This window comes from Acipenser ruthenus, chromosome 11, assembly GCF_902713425.1.
Source record: "Acipenser ruthenus chromosome 11, fAciRut3.2 maternal haplotype, whole genome shotgun sequence".
Taxonomy (NCBI): domain Eukaryota; kingdom Metazoa; phylum Chordata; class Actinopteri; order Acipenseriformes; family Acipenseridae; genus Acipenser; species Acipenser ruthenus.
Genome location: NC_081199.1, coordinates 25,013,354 through 25,035,954, shown reverse-complemented (window position 1 = coordinate 25,035,954; position 22,601 = coordinate 25,013,354). Strand labels below are relative to the sequence as shown.

The 22,601-nt window shown below is 37.9% G+C and overlaps 1 protein-coding gene across 13 annotated transcripts in view; it reads right to left on the bottom strand.

Annotated features, from left to right (window-relative positions):
- Positions 1-22,601, bottom strand: part of LOC117426174 (poly(rC)-binding protein 3-like) — a 106,172-nt gene that overhangs the window by 16,490 nt on the left and 67,081 nt on the right. For 8 of the 13 annotated variants that reach the window (XR_009330542.1, XM_059033494.1, XM_059033485.1 and 5 more), the window contains 7 exons: positions 8,294-8,440; positions 7,608-7,631; positions 7,231-7,263; positions 5,610-5,726; positions 4,859-4,990; positions 4,345-4,473; positions 3,491-3,634 (listed from right to left, as the gene is read on the bottom strand). Coding sequence is in view for 12 of the 13 variants with exons in the window: in XM_059033494.1 (XP_058889477.1) it covers positions 3,491-3,634; positions 4,345-4,473; positions 4,859-4,990; positions 5,610-5,726; positions 7,231-7,263; positions 7,608-7,631; positions 8,294-8,362 (648 nt within the window). In the remaining variant the exon portion in view is untranslated. Of the gene's footprint in view, positions 1-3,490; positions 3,635-4,344; positions 4,474-4,858; positions 4,991-5,609; positions 5,727-7,230; positions 7,264-7,607; positions 7,632-8,293; positions 8,441-11,350; positions 11,425-22,601 lie in introns of all 13 variants that reach the window. The other 5 variants (XM_059033490.1, XM_059033491.1, XM_059033492.1 and 2 more) reach the window with 3 other exon arrangements.

Here is a 22,601-nt window from a genome sequence, read left to right as displayed (position 1 = left end):
CGGCACAATGGACTGTAGGATGTCCCTCAAAGTCCATATCCTTGATGCTCATCTTGATAAATTCAAGGAGAACATGGGAGCGTACTCGGAGGAGCAAGGCGAGCGCTTCCACCAGGATATACTGGACTTTGAACGCCGCTACCAAGGACAGTATAACGAGAACATGATGGGAGACTACATTTGGGGGCTGATTCGTGAAAGTGATTTACAGTATAATCGTAAATCTCGAAAAACTACTCACTTCTAAATCTTTTGTAGTCATTTTTGTATTACTTTAGTATAAATACATGTTAATTTGGATTCATATGTTGTTTTTTTCTGACTTTATGTGAACGAAAAGACACAAATTTGCCCGTTTTCTCATTGGAAATAGGTAAATTTCAAAATATCACTGTCCTGGTCACAAAAGCAAAGTTTGTGGGGAATAATAGCCATTTTCTATACTTTTGAGGCATAAGCAATTAGGAAATAACACTTACTACCCAGGAACAAAAATTGTGTTACATAGTGTTATGTTTTAAAACATTATTTCTTACTAATTTTGTAATGTTTTTTTTGTGTGGATTTTGCTTTCAAGTTGTTGTTTCCCCTATTTAATTATTCACATGATAATATTACACAACATTAAAAAGCAGAATTCAATTTTGGCTATTATAATAAGGTGCCAAGGTAACCCAGTGTTAAACAGGGAGTGTAAAAACATATATGTATGTCAATAGGTTCGCCATATGGCTCCAGGTTCACTGGCACAGTTCAGGTTTCGAAACTCACATTGCAATGCATTCTGGCATTTGCAGTCCTGCAACTCCTAAAGAAAAGAGACATGCAAAAGGTACCAGAATGCATTAGGATGCGTGTCCCGCTCAACCTGGAGTCACTACACAAGCTAGCTATGATTTTTACAAAATCATAGCTTTGTGATGTCTAACACTTTTCTTATTGAGGACAACTTTTTAGATGTTTTTGAGAACAACAGGAGTGGAGCTTCTTGTGTTTTCTTACAGATTTCTCACTTTAACTTCCTGTTTTCCTTTTTGACCACACCCAGATTCAATATTCCAATTCGTACAACTTTTATATTGGCAGGTTTCAATAAACTCAAATATAGACGGCATACATTTAAGCAATGAAGGGCAAACTGTTAAATAATATAGAGTACATTGCACAATTTGTAGCCATTAAAGATTAAATAGAGATGAGAATGAGAATAGTAGGGGTGTTACAGTTTATACTGTTTCAAATGGCTGTGGAATGTCCATCTCGCTGCATGGCTTAATTTTACAGTCTCATTTTGAACAAATGATCATGACAATATTATTGTATCTGGCTAAGCAAACTTAGCAACATACAGTAAGATGAGTATATAAGAAATGGCCTTCAATTGTAAAGAGTACACTAATGGTAACCAGTGTACAACATATACATTGTTTGTAATGAACTGGCTGATCAGGATCCAGAATACAGTATACCCTTCAATCTTTGTCAACCTTTTCTAAAATCAAACTCTAATTTTGTATAATTAATTGATTTAAATTCTCTTCAATTTACTTTTTTTTATATAATGGGTAGTTTCAGTTCAATTAAACAATCCATTACCCAACAAGCAGTAAAAAAAAAAAAACCCTCGCGCTTTATGTAAACAGAAGTTGGCGCTTGAAAGAATCAAGGTTCATTATGGAAATGCTTTGCTATGAGAAGTGGGATGCAAACACACAAAAAAGGTACATACAGTATGATATCTACATACTGTTTCAAGACAGGTGGAGGACGGGTGAGATTCATGGAATAATTGCATCAGACAGAACTGCTTTAGCAGAATACAAATAAAGCAAGGTGGTGTAGTGTGTAAAAAAAGTATTATCTTTGGCTTATTCTAAACAAGCCCATACATAAAGAACCATGTTTATACATAAGTTAATGCTGTAAGTCATGTGTAGGGTCACTCTTATTGTATGAGATGTCATCTTGTGGAGTTTAGGTGAAGCTGTCTTATTATGAATCACAATTATACAATGGTGTGTATAAATCATATATTATACATTCTCAAAAAAACTATATTTGTATACATGCATTGTATATCAATAATTTGCAGTGCATAGCAGATAGTTAGTCTACTGAAGGCACATGTTGCAGATGCTGTACAGTAGTTATTTAAAGTGAAGTATAATGTTTATTAGTGTGGAAAAAAGTAAACTGAATCTATAAATTGTAATAAAAAAAAACAGTTACACTCCAATGAACTGTAACCAACAAGACTAGAAAATGAAAATGGTGTAAAGTTGTTGACCACAGGCTTTGGAACAAGAATGATATTTGCTTTCCAGAAATGGTATCTGGACTATTAAAAAGACATGAGGTAAATTGTTATTAGACTGTATACGTGTGCATGTCAGTCCTGAGCAAAGTGATTGTAGTGCAGCAGAGGCCTTCATTGAAAAGTATCCACATAGGCCTGTGTAATTACCATGTTTTGTGCAAATGCAATTGAGAGGTAAGATGTTTTCAAATCCTTGGGTCTCATTACTTTAAGTTAAAAGAAGAGAAGGAAATCATGCACAATAAAAATTAAAGGGACATGCTTCTTTAAAATGGGTTGACATACAACGAGAAAGTATGCATAAAAGGCTTCAAGAGTTGCTTGTGATTCTGAAGCAACCATTAACTTCAGAACAAAGATTAACAAATCACTTTTTTTCTGTTTCAACTGCAATGACAAGAAAAACTGCATTTTTTAACAGGGTTTAATTGACGATACTTTATTTATTGATTCATTTGTTTAAAACAGTACGAATCTCTTGATAAAATTCTGATTTTCAAGACGGTCCTAAATAACAGCACTTTTTTTTTTTTTTTGCTACATAATTAAATCAGTGTGACAATTGTCTTAAACATCTCATTAGGATGATGAGTTTTAAGCAGATCTTTTTTTGATCAGTAGTTTCAGTTTTACCAATATTTTCCAACCCAATTTGAAATGCAAATTCTAATGTCGCCCCACGGATGCAACCCACTAATCTGAAGGAGGGATGATCAACAGACAACCTCCATTCCCACTGTCAAGCTAATCATCTAATTTCACATGGCAAGTCTAAGCCATGGATGATAGGAGACAAGGGCCAAGCCAGGGAAGCCTCTGCTGGATTAATAGGTTGTTGAAGCTCAATGAGGTTAACAGCCCAGTCGGCTTTTCTCCCCAACCCACTGGAGCTCAAAGATTGGTAACTCAGCACAACCTGAATTTACACAGCAAGTTCCTGATGGTATGACACCCTGCACACCAGCATGGAAGTGTCTTTACTGGATAAGCCACTGGGGATCCTATGCATATTTTCATAAAAGTAGAATCGCTGGAAATCCTGCCTACTGTTTGTTTAATCTTAAAGCCTTTCATGCAAGCTTCTCCCATTGTCTGCCCCACCCTGAAGCTTCTCTCTGTCTCTTGGGCTGTGAGCATGCAAGTGAGAAGGTGAGAAAACCTGAGTGAACTAACAGGCAGTGGCTGGTGCTGCAGTAAAAGGCTGAGGTTGGCTGCGGACGCCGCCAGCGGGTCGGCTCTTACCTGGCCACCTGAAAAAATGACGGGGGTGGAGGCGGGCTTTGGGCGATAGGGGATGGTGGCACCTTTCGGTGGGGACTAGGAGAGGGGAACAGGGAGCGGTAGAGACAGTGTTAAAACAGGATCCTTTGGAAGAAAATAAAGAAACAGACAAGAACAAAACCATATACAGTAAATACGACAAGGACAATTCCGTCAGGGCAAGTCTTTTTTTTTTAAGCTATACATTATGGCTGAATGTTCTAGAAAAAAAGGTAATAATAATATAACAAGAAGACAATATTATAGTGGTAATTTAGATTAGAATGAAAAAGCAATACCCAGCTCCAGGTTTTGAATACATAAGTGCACGGCAGTCATGATTGCCCTGATTCAAAGCAACAAGTCTGCAACGTGTTCGAATCGTTCTGGAGGGATACATGACCATTCCTCAATGATTCTCAATCTGTGTAATAAAGGTCCTGATGAAGTCATCAGCTGAAAGTTTACGTCTATGTGGCTTTTCTTAGGATTACATTTTAACTATGGGACTTTTTAAAAACCTGTGAAGAACTGTGTGCAATTATTTGAACAGAACAGAAAATGCCTAAAAACATCAGTTATCTTTATCATAGTTGATATGTGTTTTGTTATGTGATGCTTTTAAAAAATCTGCTACAGAAATAGCGGCCCACTTAATTTAAATTACTTCTATGGCTAGTTTGTTATAGCTTTACCTCAGAAATGCAGATTAATTGTTTGAGGTTATGAACAGGACAACATACTGGAAGTTGACCACTATACTCTACCTCCAACATGACCACACATATCTGTTTAACACACTGAATGATGGCGTCGGGGGTTCCAGAGACTGTCACAGCGCGCTCGGTTGAATTGGGTAACATATCCCCTGCCACCTGAACTTGGGCTCCTGTTGACTAATGAAAAAAAAAACTGTTTATGTAAGGCACAAATATATTCTGTATACTCATTTTACACATACAGTTCAATAATTATTATCACTTTCATAGGAAAGAAAAAAAAAATGGTAAAAATAAATTGACTTATTTAGGAGTTCCCAAATAACAAAATAGCCATTAAATGACAAGGGGTGTTAGTTCAACAATATACTGTATGCTTCTTTTAGTGTGTGAGACATAGAGTCCTATTCACTGATTGGGTTTAATACACATTATTCTATGTGGAAGACAAACATGGTAAATGAGAATACATTTTTTAAATACATATTTTCTTCACCAACTTTTCCTAATAGCCAGCCATTAAGCCACTAGGATGACCATTTAAAGTATCAATATTACCTACCTCTCTAATTTCCTTTATTTTGGATCCTCCTTTCCCAATCAGTGATCCGCACTGACTAGCAGGCACCACCAATCGAAGAGTCACGGGAGGTTTGCTGGTAGCAGGGCTGTTACTCATTGAGTTAATGATGTCCTAAAAAGCAGTGGTAACGCATTACAACAGGTTGATTCACCCCAAGGGGCTGCCTTTAATAGGTCTGGTCTGGTGCACTATTCGGTTGTCCGAACCGACAGCTGCGGAAACTGAATTTACACCAAATTTAAAGACATAAACAAATACATTGTCCACTTCATAAGGACCTGTACCTAATGTCAGGTAAGCCCAGTGTTTGCTCTGATCACTGTCTTGATGTGGCGTGGTGTCTCACAAGGAGCTGGGGTGTCTCAAGGAATGTCAATAAATCTAGTCATTAATATTTCAGACTTGCTTTCCCTCAGTCCGTCACTAACTGTTTACAGTCACAACGGCCTCTCCTGGCTTCTTATCCATCTGTCTGTCACTAACTCTTTGCGACCACAGTTGTATCTCTTGGTGACCGTTTTCCCTTCAGTTTTCCATTGCTGATACACTCTGATAATGGATGTCTTGGAGCAGCTTACCAAAATGACTTGTCCTTGCACAATTTCACTGCATCACAGGATAGTGGACAGATTACATATAGCCGCCCCCCCTCCCACCCGCCCCAACCCCGTTAATGTTGAAAAGTATCCTCTAAAATAAAATGCTGCAGTGAAATAAACTATAGACGTACCTCTTCAAACTTGTAAGCTATCATTGCGAAGGCCTTAAATATTGCATCAGTGGGGCCAGTGATAGTGACGATTCTCTCCGGACAGTTTCCTTCAGAGATATTGATCCGTGCTCCACTCTAAACAACAATAGACACAAATTTAATGCATTTTTAAAAAGACCCTAGCTGGTAACTATAGTTTAAGGATCTGTTATAAAAAAAAAAAAAAAAGATCTATAAATGTGTTATAAAGGATGTTATAATCACAATTAGACAGTTATGGTAATAAGTCAATAGAGTAAAAGAAAGTAACTAATTTATAAGAAACCTGATGTGTACGTTATAAAGCATCAGGAAGCGTACACAAGTTGAAAATAGTATTGTACTAAATTGTTATTGTTGGTAGACAAATTAACAAAACATTAAATAACACCTTTCTAGATGTTTTAGAACTAGATCTCTAAACTAAAAGTGTAAGCAGATAATGTACTCTTAATTATCTCAATATATAGATATAAAAGATACATTTTATATTGTGGAATATGAGATCTCTATTTTGTAGTAATAATAATAATAATAATAATAATTATAATAATAATAATAATAATAATAATAATAATAATAATAATAATAATGTATATATTATAGTATTTAATATAAATGTATGGAAGTAATTACATTACTTGAACACAATTGTAACTATTTACAGTAATGTATTACTTTGAGTATTACTTTGTTTTCAGTTTGGTCAGACTGAAGCTCGGAATAATCTTTGAAGATCCAGCTATTGACCCACTCGTTCCCTGATCTGATTCTATTTTCTAGCAAGATGATTTGACAAGCGCATTCATGTAACATTTAAGGTTTGATTTGTACTGTGTAGCGCTTTCTTTTTACACTTAGTCCTTTTTTAAAGAAAATTTACTAAAAATAAGATGTAATGTGTTACCACATTTTGTTATCTCGCTGAAAAAGGAACCATTAAAAAGTTACTCAAACATCTAATAAAAAAGAAATAAGACGTTAAAATACGGAGTGGCCGTGAATGATGTTCATTTCCTGGGGTTATAATAAGTAAATCACATACTAAATTGCACAATGCATTTTAGTAAATCTATCTTCCATACAGGCTGGTATATTTATCCAAACCAAAAACAGTTGTATAGTGTGTCGGATCTGTCCACTAATCCAAAGGCAAAGATTGTCTCCCAACTGTCCATCTGTTGACACTAGAGGGCATAATCTCCCACTTAACTGAATGCCTGTTTATACAAACTTTTTCCTTGGAGCAGTTTGAATAGAAGGGCTTTACAGCAGTTTTTACTGTAGATGTGCCATACCTGCAGGACATACTTGATTATAAATTTAGAAAAGAAAAATCATGTGACTTGGTCAGATGCACAGGTCAGATTAACAATGATTTTAAGCAGACAAAACTTGCAAATCATTCCGGATTCGAGAACAGACTGTGGATTGTATTGCACCATTCATTTCAGTAGGGATTTGGTCGGTCCCAAACATGATATACAGGATGCCATGTACAGGTAGATGGGCTGGATTAGACAGGTTTTATTGTATTGTGTTTTAAACCTGTTTTTATTCCTTTACAGTAAAAACAAATATTTCTAATGAGTACACTCACCTCTTCACGCATTTTCTTTACTGTTTCTCCTTTCTAAAAAGATATAAAATAAATAAAGCAAATTCAGTTTGCTTTCATTTTGAGCTGACAAAATAACAGATACTTTCAGATAATTAATAAAAGGTCTAGCGGAATTGTATACCTTTTAATAGTATACCTTAAATCATAGATGACATTCGCGGGGTTGTAGGGTTCAACAAATCCACAGTTAATTATGGAGAAATGTGACCCCACATTTTAGGAAGTTATATAGAAGGTGTGAGTGCTGCTACTACAGTTAAATAAGTATCTTCATAAGAACTACTCTCTAGATTGTTTGTATTAAAGTTAATACAATATGAATATGAATAGCTTGTTACATTGAGCACTATACATACCTTGCCAATAATACTTCCAACTTCCTGCAATGAAACAAGAAAACATGTTTTATTCTGTCCCGTTACATAACCAACCTGCAACTGTACACATTAAATAATGTCATCTTATTACTGCATTACCACAGTTTAGGCATAAACTAATGTGACTAGTGGATTCCTAAGCTGTACCTGTTTCCGCTAGGGTAGAAAGGGAGCGATATGTGTTTGGGTGTTTTAATGTCTTTCCCCAAGCAGTTCCAACCAGCTACAAACTAATGAATACTCAAGAAAGGTCAAATATACATTCCAGAATTAAGCAGACCAAGGAAAAAACTGTTTTTACTAGTAAAAGCCATTCAACGTCTTTTTTCCCCCAGTCATTAACTAACCATCTGCTTCCCATATTACCTGACACACATTACAGCCAGTGACATGGTCTGACCCAGAAAACACTGCTGAGGTGACATTACCTACATGTAGGAAATGAAATGTTAATGCACTTCCTGAAAGTAAGGCAAGAAAACTGCCAATTTTCTTGAAAATACGGTACTGTTCCAGATATTATTGTTTAAATTAAACAATACCTGCTTGCTATAACAAGTGTTTCTTTCAAAACTGACAATTTGAGACCTATGCAACTAATTGAAATATCAATCACCCTAAGTCTTTTAATTGTTTGTCATAAAAAGCATAGAGTGCTGCATTACTTTGCCATGCATAAGCAGTCGGATGGTGAGGGTAACGTTTAGGCCGCTTTCTGAGACTTTGGATTCCATTTTGTGTGGTGAGGTCAAGCAGGAGTGTGGTCACTATACAGGAGTCCTTGGGACAAGATGAGTGTGGAAGAAAGTCACCTGGCAGGGGAGGAGAGGAGAGAGTAAGAACTGTGTAAAAACAAACAAATACAGTATCTTTAAAAAAAACAAAAACGGTAACAAACCTTCTAAGGTTTCAAGTTACAAACCTTCTAAGGTTTCAAGTTACAAACCTTCTAAGGTTTCAAGTTAAAGTGTCTGTCATGTACTTGTATTAAGGCACTATAGTAGGGTTTCTGGTTGAATGGCCTTTAATTCAACTAGGCATCATAGATGTTGTCTCCCACATATGACTTATTAATAAAACCCCAACACTGAATTGAATGGATATGAGGATTGAAGAGGATACATTTAAAAGCTTCAGATTACCAAAGGAGCATTGCATAGTAAAGGCACTAGATGGGACTGTAATCACAGAGCAGATGCATTAAGAACTATGGTTGAACTGGGAATACATTTTTAATTAAAACCTATAGCTTTTACAAGACAAAATAACTGAAAACAATGATATGCTGTATTACACAATAACCACAAACCACTGAATGTGGAAAATATTCTGCTAATATTATATAAAATTATACAAAATAAAAAATGGTAACTGAAGGACTATGCAAACAACAACAATTTACAAATAAGGGTTTTAAAAATACTGTTATTTATCCAAATACTGTTACCACTTCCTACTGTTACAATACAAAGTTCACTGTGTTACGGTAATGGAACCCTATCTGAACCTAATATTTTTTATGCTGTGCAAAGGAAACTAAGGCCAGTTGGGGTTAATGAGAAGAGTAATTCCATTGACATTGTGTTTAAATACTTTCAATCTACAGGAAGAATAAAAATAAGACATTGTGGCTTTACAAGGTCAGTTTCTTCATAAACATACATGAAAATATCAGATCTGTATCCATCTCCTGCTCATCATCAACAATACCAATTGGAAAAAAAGTTACTAAGATATTTCATTTTAGCTAAAACTACCTTTGGTGAACTACCTTTGGTTATATTTCAGATAATGCTGCATTGTTGGAAAGCTATTCTAGAAAGAATGTTGTAAAGATAGAATTGTAACACTGACCATAATTATGTGGTACTGCAGATATAAGAAAGCTGAACCTCAGATACATGCTGACCCAATTATTGCCACAGCTGTTCAACAAAAAGTATTTGCTCCATGTTAATTATGTTGACAAATGATAGTGTAATTGGATGATGCTTCAAGGATATAAAAAAGATTCTGGTTAAATCTCTGTTGCTGTCTTTACAATTCTAAACAGCTCACAGTACAACTATAATTAACATGACATGCACCAGAATTAGCCAAGAGCCTGGGCATACATAATATTATTATTATATAAAGAATTACAAAAAGATATTCTCTATAGTGCTTTTGGCTACCCCTTCTTGATATTAAGTATTCCTTTGTCTCTTCAACTCAGAATGTGACTCAAGTCCTCAGTTATACTGCATTATACAACAAGCGTTGAGATCTTGCATCAAATAACTTTCATATTCAGTGAATATTTTTATTGCTGGCTCTCATTTTGGAATCTATCTTGCATTCACTCAAATCCCAGAATGACCGGGTGAATCATACTGTTCTAAATGTGCTGCTATGCAGATGCAGAGCTTAATCTAAGGAAAGGAATTCTCTGATATCAGTTGCTAAATATACAGTAGGTTTAAACATACTTTCTTTTCCAAACATGTACTTATTATATAAACAGAATACTCCATAAACATTCATAGTGCTGCGGTTATTTCCCTCATGAGGAGAGCCGGAATCAACATTTGTGGAATGTAAAAATGTGTGACATGTGGACAGGCAGACTACAAATGCTCCCATATTCTGATAACTGGTGTTAAATAATGTCTACAAGTTTCATCACAACTGAATAAGCAGTTCTATAGATACAGATTATAGGAAGGACAGAAGGCAGTCTTTATATACCCCTATAATATGAGATACTAAATAACTAAACAGCTAAAGACTGTTCTTAGCAAAAGTCATTAGAACTGGACAATATTTTATATGTAACATTGTAAGCTGTGGAAATACAGACAGCCTCTATTTACTAGTTATTTATTCTAATACTATCAATAATCTGTGCTTAAGAATGTCCCAATTAAGTTCATCATGATTTGATAAAAGGTAAAAAGCTAAAAGGGTAGGAATGAGAGATGGACGGAAATGCAGACAGACAGACAGGCAACATCATAGTCCCCCAGATTATGATACAGTCAACGTAAAAAGGATCTTAGCAAGTTTAGTCACAATTGGACAAGCCGTTCTCTAGATATATGCAGAGCACTACGGATGTACTGCACATTCGCCAACCTCCACTACTTTATATTCCTGTCCCTAGGGATATGCAAATTGTGCGATTAATGTTTGTGCGATTCATTTTGTGATTATACTAATTCATTCATGTATTATTTCCTGAAGCATTAGACTATCTTAATACTATCAGGCGGAGATGGAGGGAGATTTGTATCCTCTGACCCAAACATCCCTTTGAGTCCTGGGCCTCGCTCACAATTATGCCAGATTGTGTGCTGGTTTTGTGGTTTGGACAGTTGTTAACTATTTCTTGTGACTTTTTTATACATTACAATGAAGTTTGACTAGTTTGTCATCTTGCTGTTTTGCTGCAAAGTTGCTTTGTTCAAAATACTGTAGCATTAGTACAACATTCTGTCCAAGAAATAATTAAAATGTTAAACTCTGAAGGTATTAACTGGAAAGTGTTTTCGGTATAACAAAACACCCTCTGGGAAGGGGTGAACAAACTGCACAGTCAGCAAGGCCCGCTTTCTGATAAATTGCAGTGCACATATGGCTACACCCCAGAAGAATGTACTAAACAGACACAAAGCAGCATTACAGTTTAGTGTCAAACTGAATGTGGTGGTGGAACCCGAGTGCAGTGATAACATGCAGCTTACCCTAAACCTGAGATAGAGAGAGGAACAAGATCATGACGGGGATACAATCTGCTGCCAGCTGCTTCCAAATCTCCCTGGGGAGCAGAGATTGTACAAAACCCTTAATCCACAGTTAGAGCCATGCTTGTGTATAGAACCAGTGATCATGAATAAATACACTAACACTTTTGAACCCTACTTTACTGTACATGTTTTGAAAGTTTACATTTGTGAAGAATTCAATTCCAACCTACCACCTGCTGTGAGTTGTAATCTCTGTTTAAAACCACTTTCCTGGAAGCAATATTGAGTCCTTTAAAATTAAGGAGTGACTGAATGAGACCACAAGAATGAATAGTTATTCAACTATTCCTGGAAAGTCTAGACGGCAGCAGGAGATTGAACGCTTAGTTAGAGAAAGGAGACAGCTGAGGAACCAATGGAGAAGAGCAGAACAAAGTCAGAAGGAGGGACTCAATCTCTTACAAAGGGTCATAAAAGATAAGCTTGCAACATTGCGCAGAGCTGAGCGCCTACGGAAACGCTACAAAAAGAAGGAGCGTGCGAGAGCTAACTTTTATAAAGACCCATTCAAATTTGTAAAGAAGTTATTCACCAGTGAGAAGAATGGCACACTAAAAGCATCTAAGGTTGAGCTGGAGAGATATTTGGAGGAAACACATACAGATTCAAAAAGGCAGGAGCCTATGTCAATTCCGTCAGACATCCCACCTATCAATCCACCAGAATACCAAATGGAGGACTGTGCACCTAAGTGGAAAGAAATAGAGCAAGCTGTGAAAAAAGCAAGGGCTTCATCATCTCCAGGGCCTAATGGAGTTCCGTACAGAGTGTACAAGAGTGCTTCAGGAGTTCTACGAATTCTGTGGAAATTGATGAAAGTGGCATGGGAAAAACAGGTTGTACCAAGAGCATGGCGCCGAGCAGGTGGAGTCTTTATACCTAAAGAAAAAGATTCTACAAGCATCAGTCAGTTTCGTCCCATTTCCCTATTAAACGTAGAAGGCAAGATTTTCTTCAGCATTATTGCTCAGAGATTGTCAGCTTACCTATTAAAGAACTGCTTCATTGACACTTCAATACAAAAAGCGGGCATTCCAGGTTTCCCAGGTTGCTTAGAACACATCAATGTGATCTGGCAACAAATTCAATCAGCTAAAAAGGAGAGGAAGGAGCTCCATGTGACATTCCTGGATTTGGCTAATGCATATGGTTCAGTGCCACATGAACTACTTTGGGCAGCATTTGATTTTTTCAGTGTACCGATGACAATAACAAATTTAGTGAAAGCCTATTTTGGAGATATGCAATTCAGTTTTTCAACTTCAGAATTCAGCACTACATGGCAATGCCTAGAGGTTGGAATAATGGCAGGATGCACCATTTCTCCACTGGCTTTTACCATGGCAATGGAAGTAATCATTAGGGCATCAAAATGGGTAGTAGGAGGAGAGCGCTTGGCTTCTGGAATGCGACTACCACCAATTCGAGCATACATGGATGACATGACAACCATGACTACAACAGTAGCCTGCACTAATCGATTATTGGGCAAATTAACCAATAACATTGAATGGGCACGAATGCAATTCAAGCCCACTAAATCAAGGAGCATCTCTATAATTAAAGGCAAAGTAGTAGATAAAACATTCTTCATTAATGGTGAGGCAATACCAACAGTGTCTGAGAAGCCAGTGAAGAGTCTTGGGAGATGGTACGACGGGGATCTAAAGGACACAGTTCGTGTGGGAGAAGTTAGACAACAAGCAGTGGAAGGGTTGAAGAGCATAGACAGCTGCGCTCTACCAGGTAAACTAAAACTCTGGTGCTTTCAGTTTGGTCTACTGCCGAGGTTGCTGTGGCCACTGACTGTGTACGAGGTTTCTTTGACAACAGTAGAGAAGCTGGAAGCTTTAATCAGTTCATACATCAGGAAATGGTTGGGAGTTCCACGCTGCCTCAGCAGAGTGGGACTTTATGGTAAAGGAATACTGCAGCTACCAGTCTCTGCTCTAACCGAGGAGTTTAAGTGCGCCAAGGTCAGACTGGAAATGACATTAGTAGAGTCACGCGATAAATGCGTAAGGGAGGCAGCACCTGTGTTGAAAACTGGAAGAAAGTGGGCGGCAAAGGAAGCTGTGGAAGATGCAAAGGCTGCCCTTCGAATTGGTGATATCATGGGGCAAGTTCAGCATGGAAGAGGGGGTGTTGGTTTCAGTTCAACTCCTCCTACATGGCACAAGGCGGCCCCAGCTCAAAGAAGGAAGCTGGTAGTCAACGAGGTGCAAAAGCAGGAGGAGAGGATGAGGTGTATAAAGGCCATTTCCCAGGCCAAACAGGGAGAATGGATGAGATGGGAGAGTGTGGAACAACGCAAGATTGGCTGGCAAGACCTATGGTCAATGGAACAGAGCAGGATCAGTTTCCTCATCAGGTCAACATATGATGTTCTCCCATCACCACAGAACCTAAACCTCTGGGTAGGAGAGGATCCCTCATGTCCTTTGTGTTCATCACCTGCAACATTAAGGCACATTTTGACAGGATGTAAGGTGGCTCTTAGCCAAGGACGGTTTACTTGGCGCCATGACCAGGTGCTGCGATGTTTGGCCTTAGCATTGGAAGACAAGCGTAACATGACCAATAAGTTGCCACCTGTTCCATCAAAACATTACACACAAAAGACAACATTCCTCCGCCCAGGAGAGCAACCACCAAGAAAAGGTGTTAAAACCAATCCTCGCCCAGGACAACTGGAAGCTGCTAGAGACTGGAATATGCTGGCAGATGTTGGTCAACGGCTTATTTTTCCACCTGAGATTGCCTCCACTAACCTTCGACCAGATATTGTCTTGTGGTCTGGATCAGCACGCCTTGTTCACCTGGTAGAGTTAACAGTGCCATGGGAGGACGCTGTAGATGAGGCGTATGAGAGGAAGAAACTGCGGTATGCTCAACTAGCCACTGAAGCGGAACAGCGAGGATGGAGAGTTCGGGTTTACCCAGTGGAAGTGGGTTGTCGAGGATTTGTGGCACACTCTACAACCCGGTTTCTCAGAGACGTCGGATTCAGTGGCCAAGAGTTGCGTCGCACAGTGAAGAACTTATCTGAAGCAGCAGAGAGGAGCAGCAACTGGCTGTGGTTGAGACGGAAAGATTCTGGCTGGGGACAGGTAAGTAAGCTGGGCTGAGTTGAGTGGGGGACGGAGGGGGGTGATGCTGGGACGCCAGAATCACCGTCGAGCCCTCTTGAGGTGTCGTGGGCTAGTCGACGAAACACTGAGGATGGAAGGTGCCCACTTGAAAACCCCAGAGATGTACCCTACTTAGCTCAATCCAGACGGTTGTCATGCTGATGCGCTGGGGAGGCCGCACTTTGGTTGATCCCCGGAGCCAGCATCGCAGCCGTTGTGTGTGCTGATGCGCCAGGGAGGCAAAATAAGCTGATCCCTGGAGCCAGCATTACACTTCAGCCATTAACACCAGACAGAAGGATATCTACATCATCATATGGAAGGAAACGTAAATGGATGGAGACACATATGGATCACATTAGTTTACTGTAAAGCTACGTCTTAGTTGGTGCTTATCTTGGCGAGAGCCGAGTTCAAATCAGCATGAAGTTTTAACATCTACTCTCGTGTAATGGAAATCTACAACAAAGTGTTGAAAGATCTAGCATTGAATAAATGTTTAAATTCAATGGCAGAATGACTGGGGGAATCGCACTGTTCCAAATTACACTGCATTGCTAAGCCAGTGTGGAGCTGTAACTAAGGACAGTATTTCTCAGAATTCAACTGTTAAATTTAGGTTTAAACATACATACATTGTACTTGTTGCCTGTATATAAAAACAGAATACTCCATGAACTTTAACATTGCTGTGATTATTTTGCTCAAGAGTATGGCAACTGTGTGTGTCTTGTATTTGTGATTTTGAATAGCAGATTCTGTTGCACTTCGGATATTGGACACCCCTTGGATTTATTCAAATGAAGGACATCTTTAGCCATTCTGTTCCAGATTAATAGCTCCATTGCAGCAGTGTGAGTGCACAAGCAGACTTGGAAGATCCTGTTCTTAAAGTTAAACTCCCTTCGAAACGATTTACTTCCCTTTTCTTAAAACACTTCAGTCCCTTTTCGTAAATGTTGTTAAAAGCAGAAAATTAAGGCTGATCTGTTTCCCTTTTCAGTTCTATTGTGTGATTTATATTCTGTGAATGAAGTATTTTGGGGAGAAAACCAAACCTGTTCACTGGTCCATGTTCCTGGGACCTTGCGTGCCTCTATTTTTTATTAAGCCTCCGAACAAACTTTAGGAATTACAAAAGAGTAGGGAAAAGGTAAACAAGAAGGATCCACGACCCCATATTACAAATATTATACTTTGAAAAACAATATTTGGAAACTATGAGACATTTCAACAAAATAATATAAAAGTATGTGTAAGTCTAACTAAACAAGATAGAAATGTTCATTGAAGATTATCTGATCTACTGTATATCTTCTGAAGGCAAGCTGCTTTTCATTGTTTGAAGAAGATACATGTTAAACTCTATTACTATATACAGGTCAGTATCATGGAGATATTTTACAGTCAAATTGTCCAAAAAAGTGTTTGGCCAAGGTAAGCTCAAACCCAGTGCCCCGATCATTGTCAATTTGCTGGTATGTCAATACATTTAAATCACTGTGGGAGAAGCGGGTTTCTAACTTCGTAATTATCCTAAAGAAGGTCCTCAGCAAGTGTTATCACGGCTGGCTCAGCGTTCTCTCGATAAGGTTCTCTAGGTGTACAGTGTATGCAAAACTATAAAGTGTATCCTACGTATGTACCCCCTCCTGCACTACACCCCCCCTCCCCCATAATAATAATAATAATAATAATAATAATAATAATAATAATAATAATAATTAGGGGGTGTGCTGATACTCCTTCTGAGTAATTACATTTAGGATATATTTGCCGGCATTCGGCAGGCATTCAATAAATCCAGAAAAGCTGACCTTCCATCATATTTACAATTCAATACCAATCAATGGTAATTAACTTCCGCATTGAGTATTTTAAAAGCTGATTGGAAGCAAATGTTCCTCTCATCCTGGGCTCTGACATTTTTACTGACCTACCAAAGTCATAAACTCACAGGAAAATATCTGGCTTTGCAAATGTTAACATGGCCCACAGTGAATGAATTACCAAAATGGTGACATACTGAGGGAGCTCTATATTACTCTCAATAACATCTGCTATATATATATATAGTTAAATTCAATTGTGAGGTGTTTTTTTTTTTTTTTAAGAAATGAAAGGACTGCCTTTCTCATTTTTTAAACAATTACATTACACCAATGCTGTCTAAGCAGTGCTTAAGACTTGAGCAGCCCCTCTCATGTTAATGTTTCCATCTGATTTCAAAAGTGGGTCAAGCCTTCAGTCAAACCGCTCCTGGCTTCTCCATCTATGGTAGCTATTGAATTAATCACGCTTCATGCTCGGCCGAGCGGCATTCCCAAAATGGTCTTTTTTCTTCTAGTATTTCACAGAGATATATCTTGCATTTTACATAGAATTCACAGAGAAACGATTTAAATAAAACAGAGCCTGTTTTATTTTTATACATACGAGAGTCAGTTCCAGGACTGGGAAATGTTCCAAAATTTGAACCCAGTATTTTAATTAATTATCAGGGAGTTTAAATAAAGTTTGCTAACTTACACACTGGAATTCACAACAGACTAAACTGGAAGAAGATAGTAAATATGCAAACACTAAAAAAATACATACTTTAGTGTCAAACTGAACATGATTGTGGGAAACTGTAGCTGCTGTAGAACCTCCTTGGCTCAGGATAAGGCTTAATTCACACAAATTAGGCTAACCCATTTGAGAAATGATCATATAAAAAGGTTATTCCACCAGGCTCCCGGGGGCCAACACTATTTTCTACAGGAGCCAAGTGCAAGCATTGAAACTATAATCACAGCTGTATCCATGTAGAGTACGAAGAGCTTTAAGGAGCCAGTTAGAATGCCATAATACAACTGTCAACAGCAGAAATGTATATTTAGACTAGAGTAATTATTAAAGAAAATTTACAGGAAAATATATATGTGGTATGAAAAGAACTCTCCATGAACGCTGGAGTAGTCTTCTTTTTAAAAAAAATAATAATCGTAGCTTAATAACCTATTGTCAGATCGTAGCAGTTCACATCTCTGTTACATTTTTAAGAAAATAATTTTGTAATAATGTTGTCATTAAGAAGCATCTCCTGTAGATACTGTATAAGCGATTACAACTGGTAAAACCAGGTAACAGCATTCAAAACATTTTCCAGTCCATCGTCCACTCAGTTCTGCTGCATTATATTTTAGTATTAAACTTTGTTGCATCATAAGTTGGCAATGTGGTTCTTTCAGTACCATTTCTGCTTTTTTTAATAGATTTGGTTGCCTTCAAATTCAGATTCACAGCTCTCATTGAACCCCAGAAGCCTAAGAGAGGGTGTTTTTTTAATGTTAATTTTGGTATCAGGCATGTGCATCTCAAAACAAAGCACCATTCAAAATGAAACTAGGAAAAAAAGGATTTTATTCTCATTCCCTTTATCAATATAGTTTAGTCTCCCAATCACAAGAAAACCTCAGCAACAAAAACTCTCACTGTTGGGATAGAGAAAGAGCTGCAGGGCAAAGAGATGGTCATGGGAAGTGAATTCGATGTGTAATTTAATATTCGGTTTTGGTATGTGAAACAATATGAAAAAGAATAAATATGAATGAAGCTATTGCGATTGACTAAACATATTATATTTGTAATTGCTCAGAGCATTCGTTAGGAAGCCGAATAAATATTTGGTTCAGGCCTTGCACATACTAATGGAAAGGCTAATTTCTTTGGTGTTAAAATGTTGTTTTAAATGTGTGTCATTTATAATTTTGAAACTGTGAAAAACATCTGTATGATGGAAAACAATGATGTTTACTTCACCTTTGCTCCAGAGAACCAACTTTTTTTCACTGTATTGAAATCACAAAAGAGCAGTGAAAGGATCAGCAAGCCACCACCAGAATTGCTGCAGAAAATATTGTATGGTTAAGGAAGTGATCTACAAAGCACAGCTCTGATATTGATTCTCCAGACTGATTAGTGTATGTCTGAAGAAAATGATATAAAAACTTAGCCCAAACATGGTTTTCATCAGTAAATTAAGATGCACAAGATAATTTCTACAGATTTGAGGGTATTCATAAATGGTTAACTTTGGAATAAGCCATTGGTAAAACATAGTAATACCTTCATATATTGATATACCACTACCAACTAAAACACACTAAAGCTATTGCAATACAATGACCGTCATCAGACAGGGTGTTGACGTACAAGGACAACAGTGTGATAGTAGTTCCAAGTCCATTGTGCTATCTTTTTCTGGTAATGCTGTGGTCTCCTGTGTATAATTCTTGTAGGGTACTACACTGGTACACTGGTAATTAACCTGGAGGTTTTAAATTAAAGTGCCTGTAACAGGAGAGATCTGTGCTGACTGTCTGGCGCATGCATGGTTCTGCAGGAAGTGGGCAGCAGCCTCGTAAGATCCACCTGTCAATCATGGCAATGACACAGAGAGGTTGGGTGAAGGTGTGTTAGCTTTCCCTCTCGCTGAGTGGTTGAGAGGCGGGCATTGGGGGGTTGCTCGGCACAAAAGAACGGTGCTTGGTTATGCATTCAGGTAGCCATGACCAGGGATACCCAGTGATGCTGGCTGAGGACGCCAGTGTAAACAAAGACCAGGCAGGAATGCCAGTGGTTGGAACGAGAGAACGAACCAGGCAAGCACAGCTGAGGAAGACAGCCAGCCTTAAATAACACAAACAATAATTAAAATAAATTGTTAAGTACCCAAGGGGGACGTGGAACTCTGGCCACTCCAGTGTTTAGAGAATAGCCGAGCGTAGCTCGGAGACCCGAGCTGACCGGCTTAGCGGCAGTGGCGGCACTACGTAAGCAGCACCTTTATTTTGAAGTTTTATTACTGTGTTTAATTTTCCCTTTTTATTTCGCCTTTGGTTTTCATTATTATTTCACAGCACCTGCGCGAGCTGACAGATACAAGTGCAACCCCTCTTTACCATTATTGGTATAGGGGGAGTTACAGCACCAGTGCCATCTGGCGGCAAATAATAAAAAGAAAACAAAAACAACATAAATAAAACTGGGCACCTGAGTGGTGTTGCAAATAAAACCTTCTGTCTCCCGTGTGTGTCAGTGAATTGCCCACCACCCTTCCACAGTGCCTTACAGGGGACTTCCTTTACCAGCAAGAGAACTAATGCTCTTTGTCAAAGGTGTCCTGGAAGATGGACGCATACAAGTACTTAGAAATAAAATATGTCTATAGCCACTGTTGGGAAGTAACACATTACATGTAACGCATTACTGTAATCCGATTACATTTTTCAGTAAATTCTAGCTGTATTGGTTCTTTTTTTAGACAGGTAACGAAATGTGAAAAATGCAGTAGTTCTACAGTAAGGCCGCACACAGACAGCTACAGTGGCATGACCCGCTTACACAGTGATATGGCCGATACCATTGTAGCCAGGGGTGAAATTCTCAACAAAAAAGTGCAGGTACTCATATGCAGCTGGGTGTAAACATTTTAAAAATTGAGACAATTTTCAATTTATAAATGTATACATATTTGTACACAATACATTTCTAAAGACAAAATAAGCCTTAAAAAAACTGATCAATTATAACCAATTCACCATAAACAAAGAAGCTGAAAATACTGAAAGCTTTGTCCCCTCTGCTTGTATCACTCAGTCATGTACTGTAATATAACACTTAAGTTAAACCTTAAATGACAAGCATTAAGAAATATTACACTATGCAGTAACTGCTGTAGAGGGAGTTTTGTTTCAAGATATCCTAAAAAAGGGATGATGTTAAAAAAAAATGGTATAAAAAAACAACTGTGCTATGAAAAAAATGATAAAAAGTCTGGGCAGCAATGTGGAGTAGTGGTTAGGGCTTTGGACTCTTGACAGGAGGGTCGTGGGTTCAATCCCAGGTGGGAGACACTGCTGCTGTACCCTTGAGCAAGGTACTTTACCTAGTTTGCTCCAGTAAAAACCCACCTGTGTATAAATGGGTAATTGTATGTAAAAATAATGTGATATCTTGTAACAATTGTAAGTCGCCCTGGATAAGGGCGTCTGTTAATAAATAAATAATAATAATACTAATGATGCACTTGGCCATTTTAATCTCCATAGTATTCTCAGCAATCATCCCCATACTTTCCAGATCCTAGATGCTCACCTACAACAGGACCTGGCCATGCTACAATAATAGCCTTGGATTAGAACATATATCCCTATTTATTTCATTTATTTTGTACTTATTACTTATCTTACAATATGTTCTGTGTGTTTCTCTGTTGCGTTTCTATGTAGATTAATTACCATGATCTACTCCAGAAAAAAGATTTTTCAGAAGCAGTATAAAAGTAGACTTATTTTTTTTATTTCATCCCTGGTATTGTGGTTTCTGCACAATAAGCAAAGTGGCAAAAGACAAGTTTTCATAAAGTAATATCATTACTGTCATTTACATCTGCCTTTTTTTTTTAGACTCACATTTAACTTAAATAACCTCTTGAAAATGTTTTAGAAAAGGGGTATTGTACAAAGAAAACACACCTCACCGTTGTGGTTTTCATTTATTACAGTCCTCATAACAGAAAATACTAGGATCACAACAAAACGAAACGTTGATCACTGTGTTTCACATATACCTTGCAAGTTGTTCCAGTGTTTGTAAAGCGTGAAGCACACCTCCATCTGTAACCCGATTCTGACTCGCTTACCAAATCTGAAGCTGCACTTTGATCCTGTTTTTTATGTTATTGTAATCCCTACTGTCCCACACATCACTTGCCATTTTAGAAAATTTCACGCAAATGCTGCCAATGTGGTAAATCGGTGTAAGGCAAAACGAATTATGATAATTATTTATAATATTTATCAACTATGTAATTTATGCTGAACACGGATGTAGACTTTTGCCTTCAAATTCATGTGCAGAAATGTTTGTTTTGAATATTTAAGATATTTTCTCCGCCACACTAAAAAAAATAATTATTACTTCATAATAATGATAATTACTCCATATAGCTGTTTTCACGTTGCACGTTGAGCTACGAATGAGCACTGACACAAAAGCGAAATGGGCGGAGATTTGTGACTCATGATCAGAATGAAAGCTCGGCCAATCAACATGCAGTGATTATACTGACGTTGAAGGTGGCCAATAGCAGCTAACAGAAACAGAAGCAGTATGAGGAAACAAAATGCAAGCAGCACACACTGTGCTGAATGAAAGCACATTTGAGAAATGTTGTGCTAGTGGACTGTGTGAGTGGATGGAATGCATCTACCTTGGATGAAAAGCAGTACCGGCATCAAAATAGGTCCTGGTACAGAGTACCAGTGAGTAGCGGTAGAATTTCACCCGATTGTAGAGAACCTTTTGCTATTATTGGCTTCATTTCAGAACCCTTGCGCTGCGGTAACCCTTGCTTTGGTACCACCGCATTGCCACGGAAGACTATTTGACAGTGGTTTTGTTTCTCAATATCACAAACAGTGGTGTACTTTTGTTGTCAGATTTTACCAAGCAGTCTTTTCTCTTTCGCTTTCTGAGGCACCAGTGAAGCCTGGCTTAAAAATGTCCCAACCCAACCTGCCTATCTTTACATAATGCTTTTTTTAGTTTGAAATGTAAGTGACTTGGGCAGAGTGGTTGGGATGAGGAAGAGCTTTGATTCATTGTATTAAACAGATCGCTAGTCCCATCACTGAATCAAGTAGCCGGGGATAACAAGACATGACATTGTTTATTAGAGACTCTGTGGCTCAGACAAGGTTTATGGACAAATGATATCCTCAGGGCATGTGCCTTTTCCCCTGGACAATCTATGCACTACAACAGGCCCCAACCCAAAAAAGGCAGCATTAAGTTTATCCAATTCTGGGGTAAAATACACAGTAATTCATCAATACTCAAAGTATATTAAAAAAAAAACACCTATTCTACGTTGGGATGTTTAACCAAGCAATAGCCATAAACAGAATTACATTTTTATAAAGGGGACAGTTTTTAGCCACCTATTCTACTTTGGGATGTTTAAACGTAATTCTGTTTATGGCTATCGCATGGTTATAAACCATCTATGG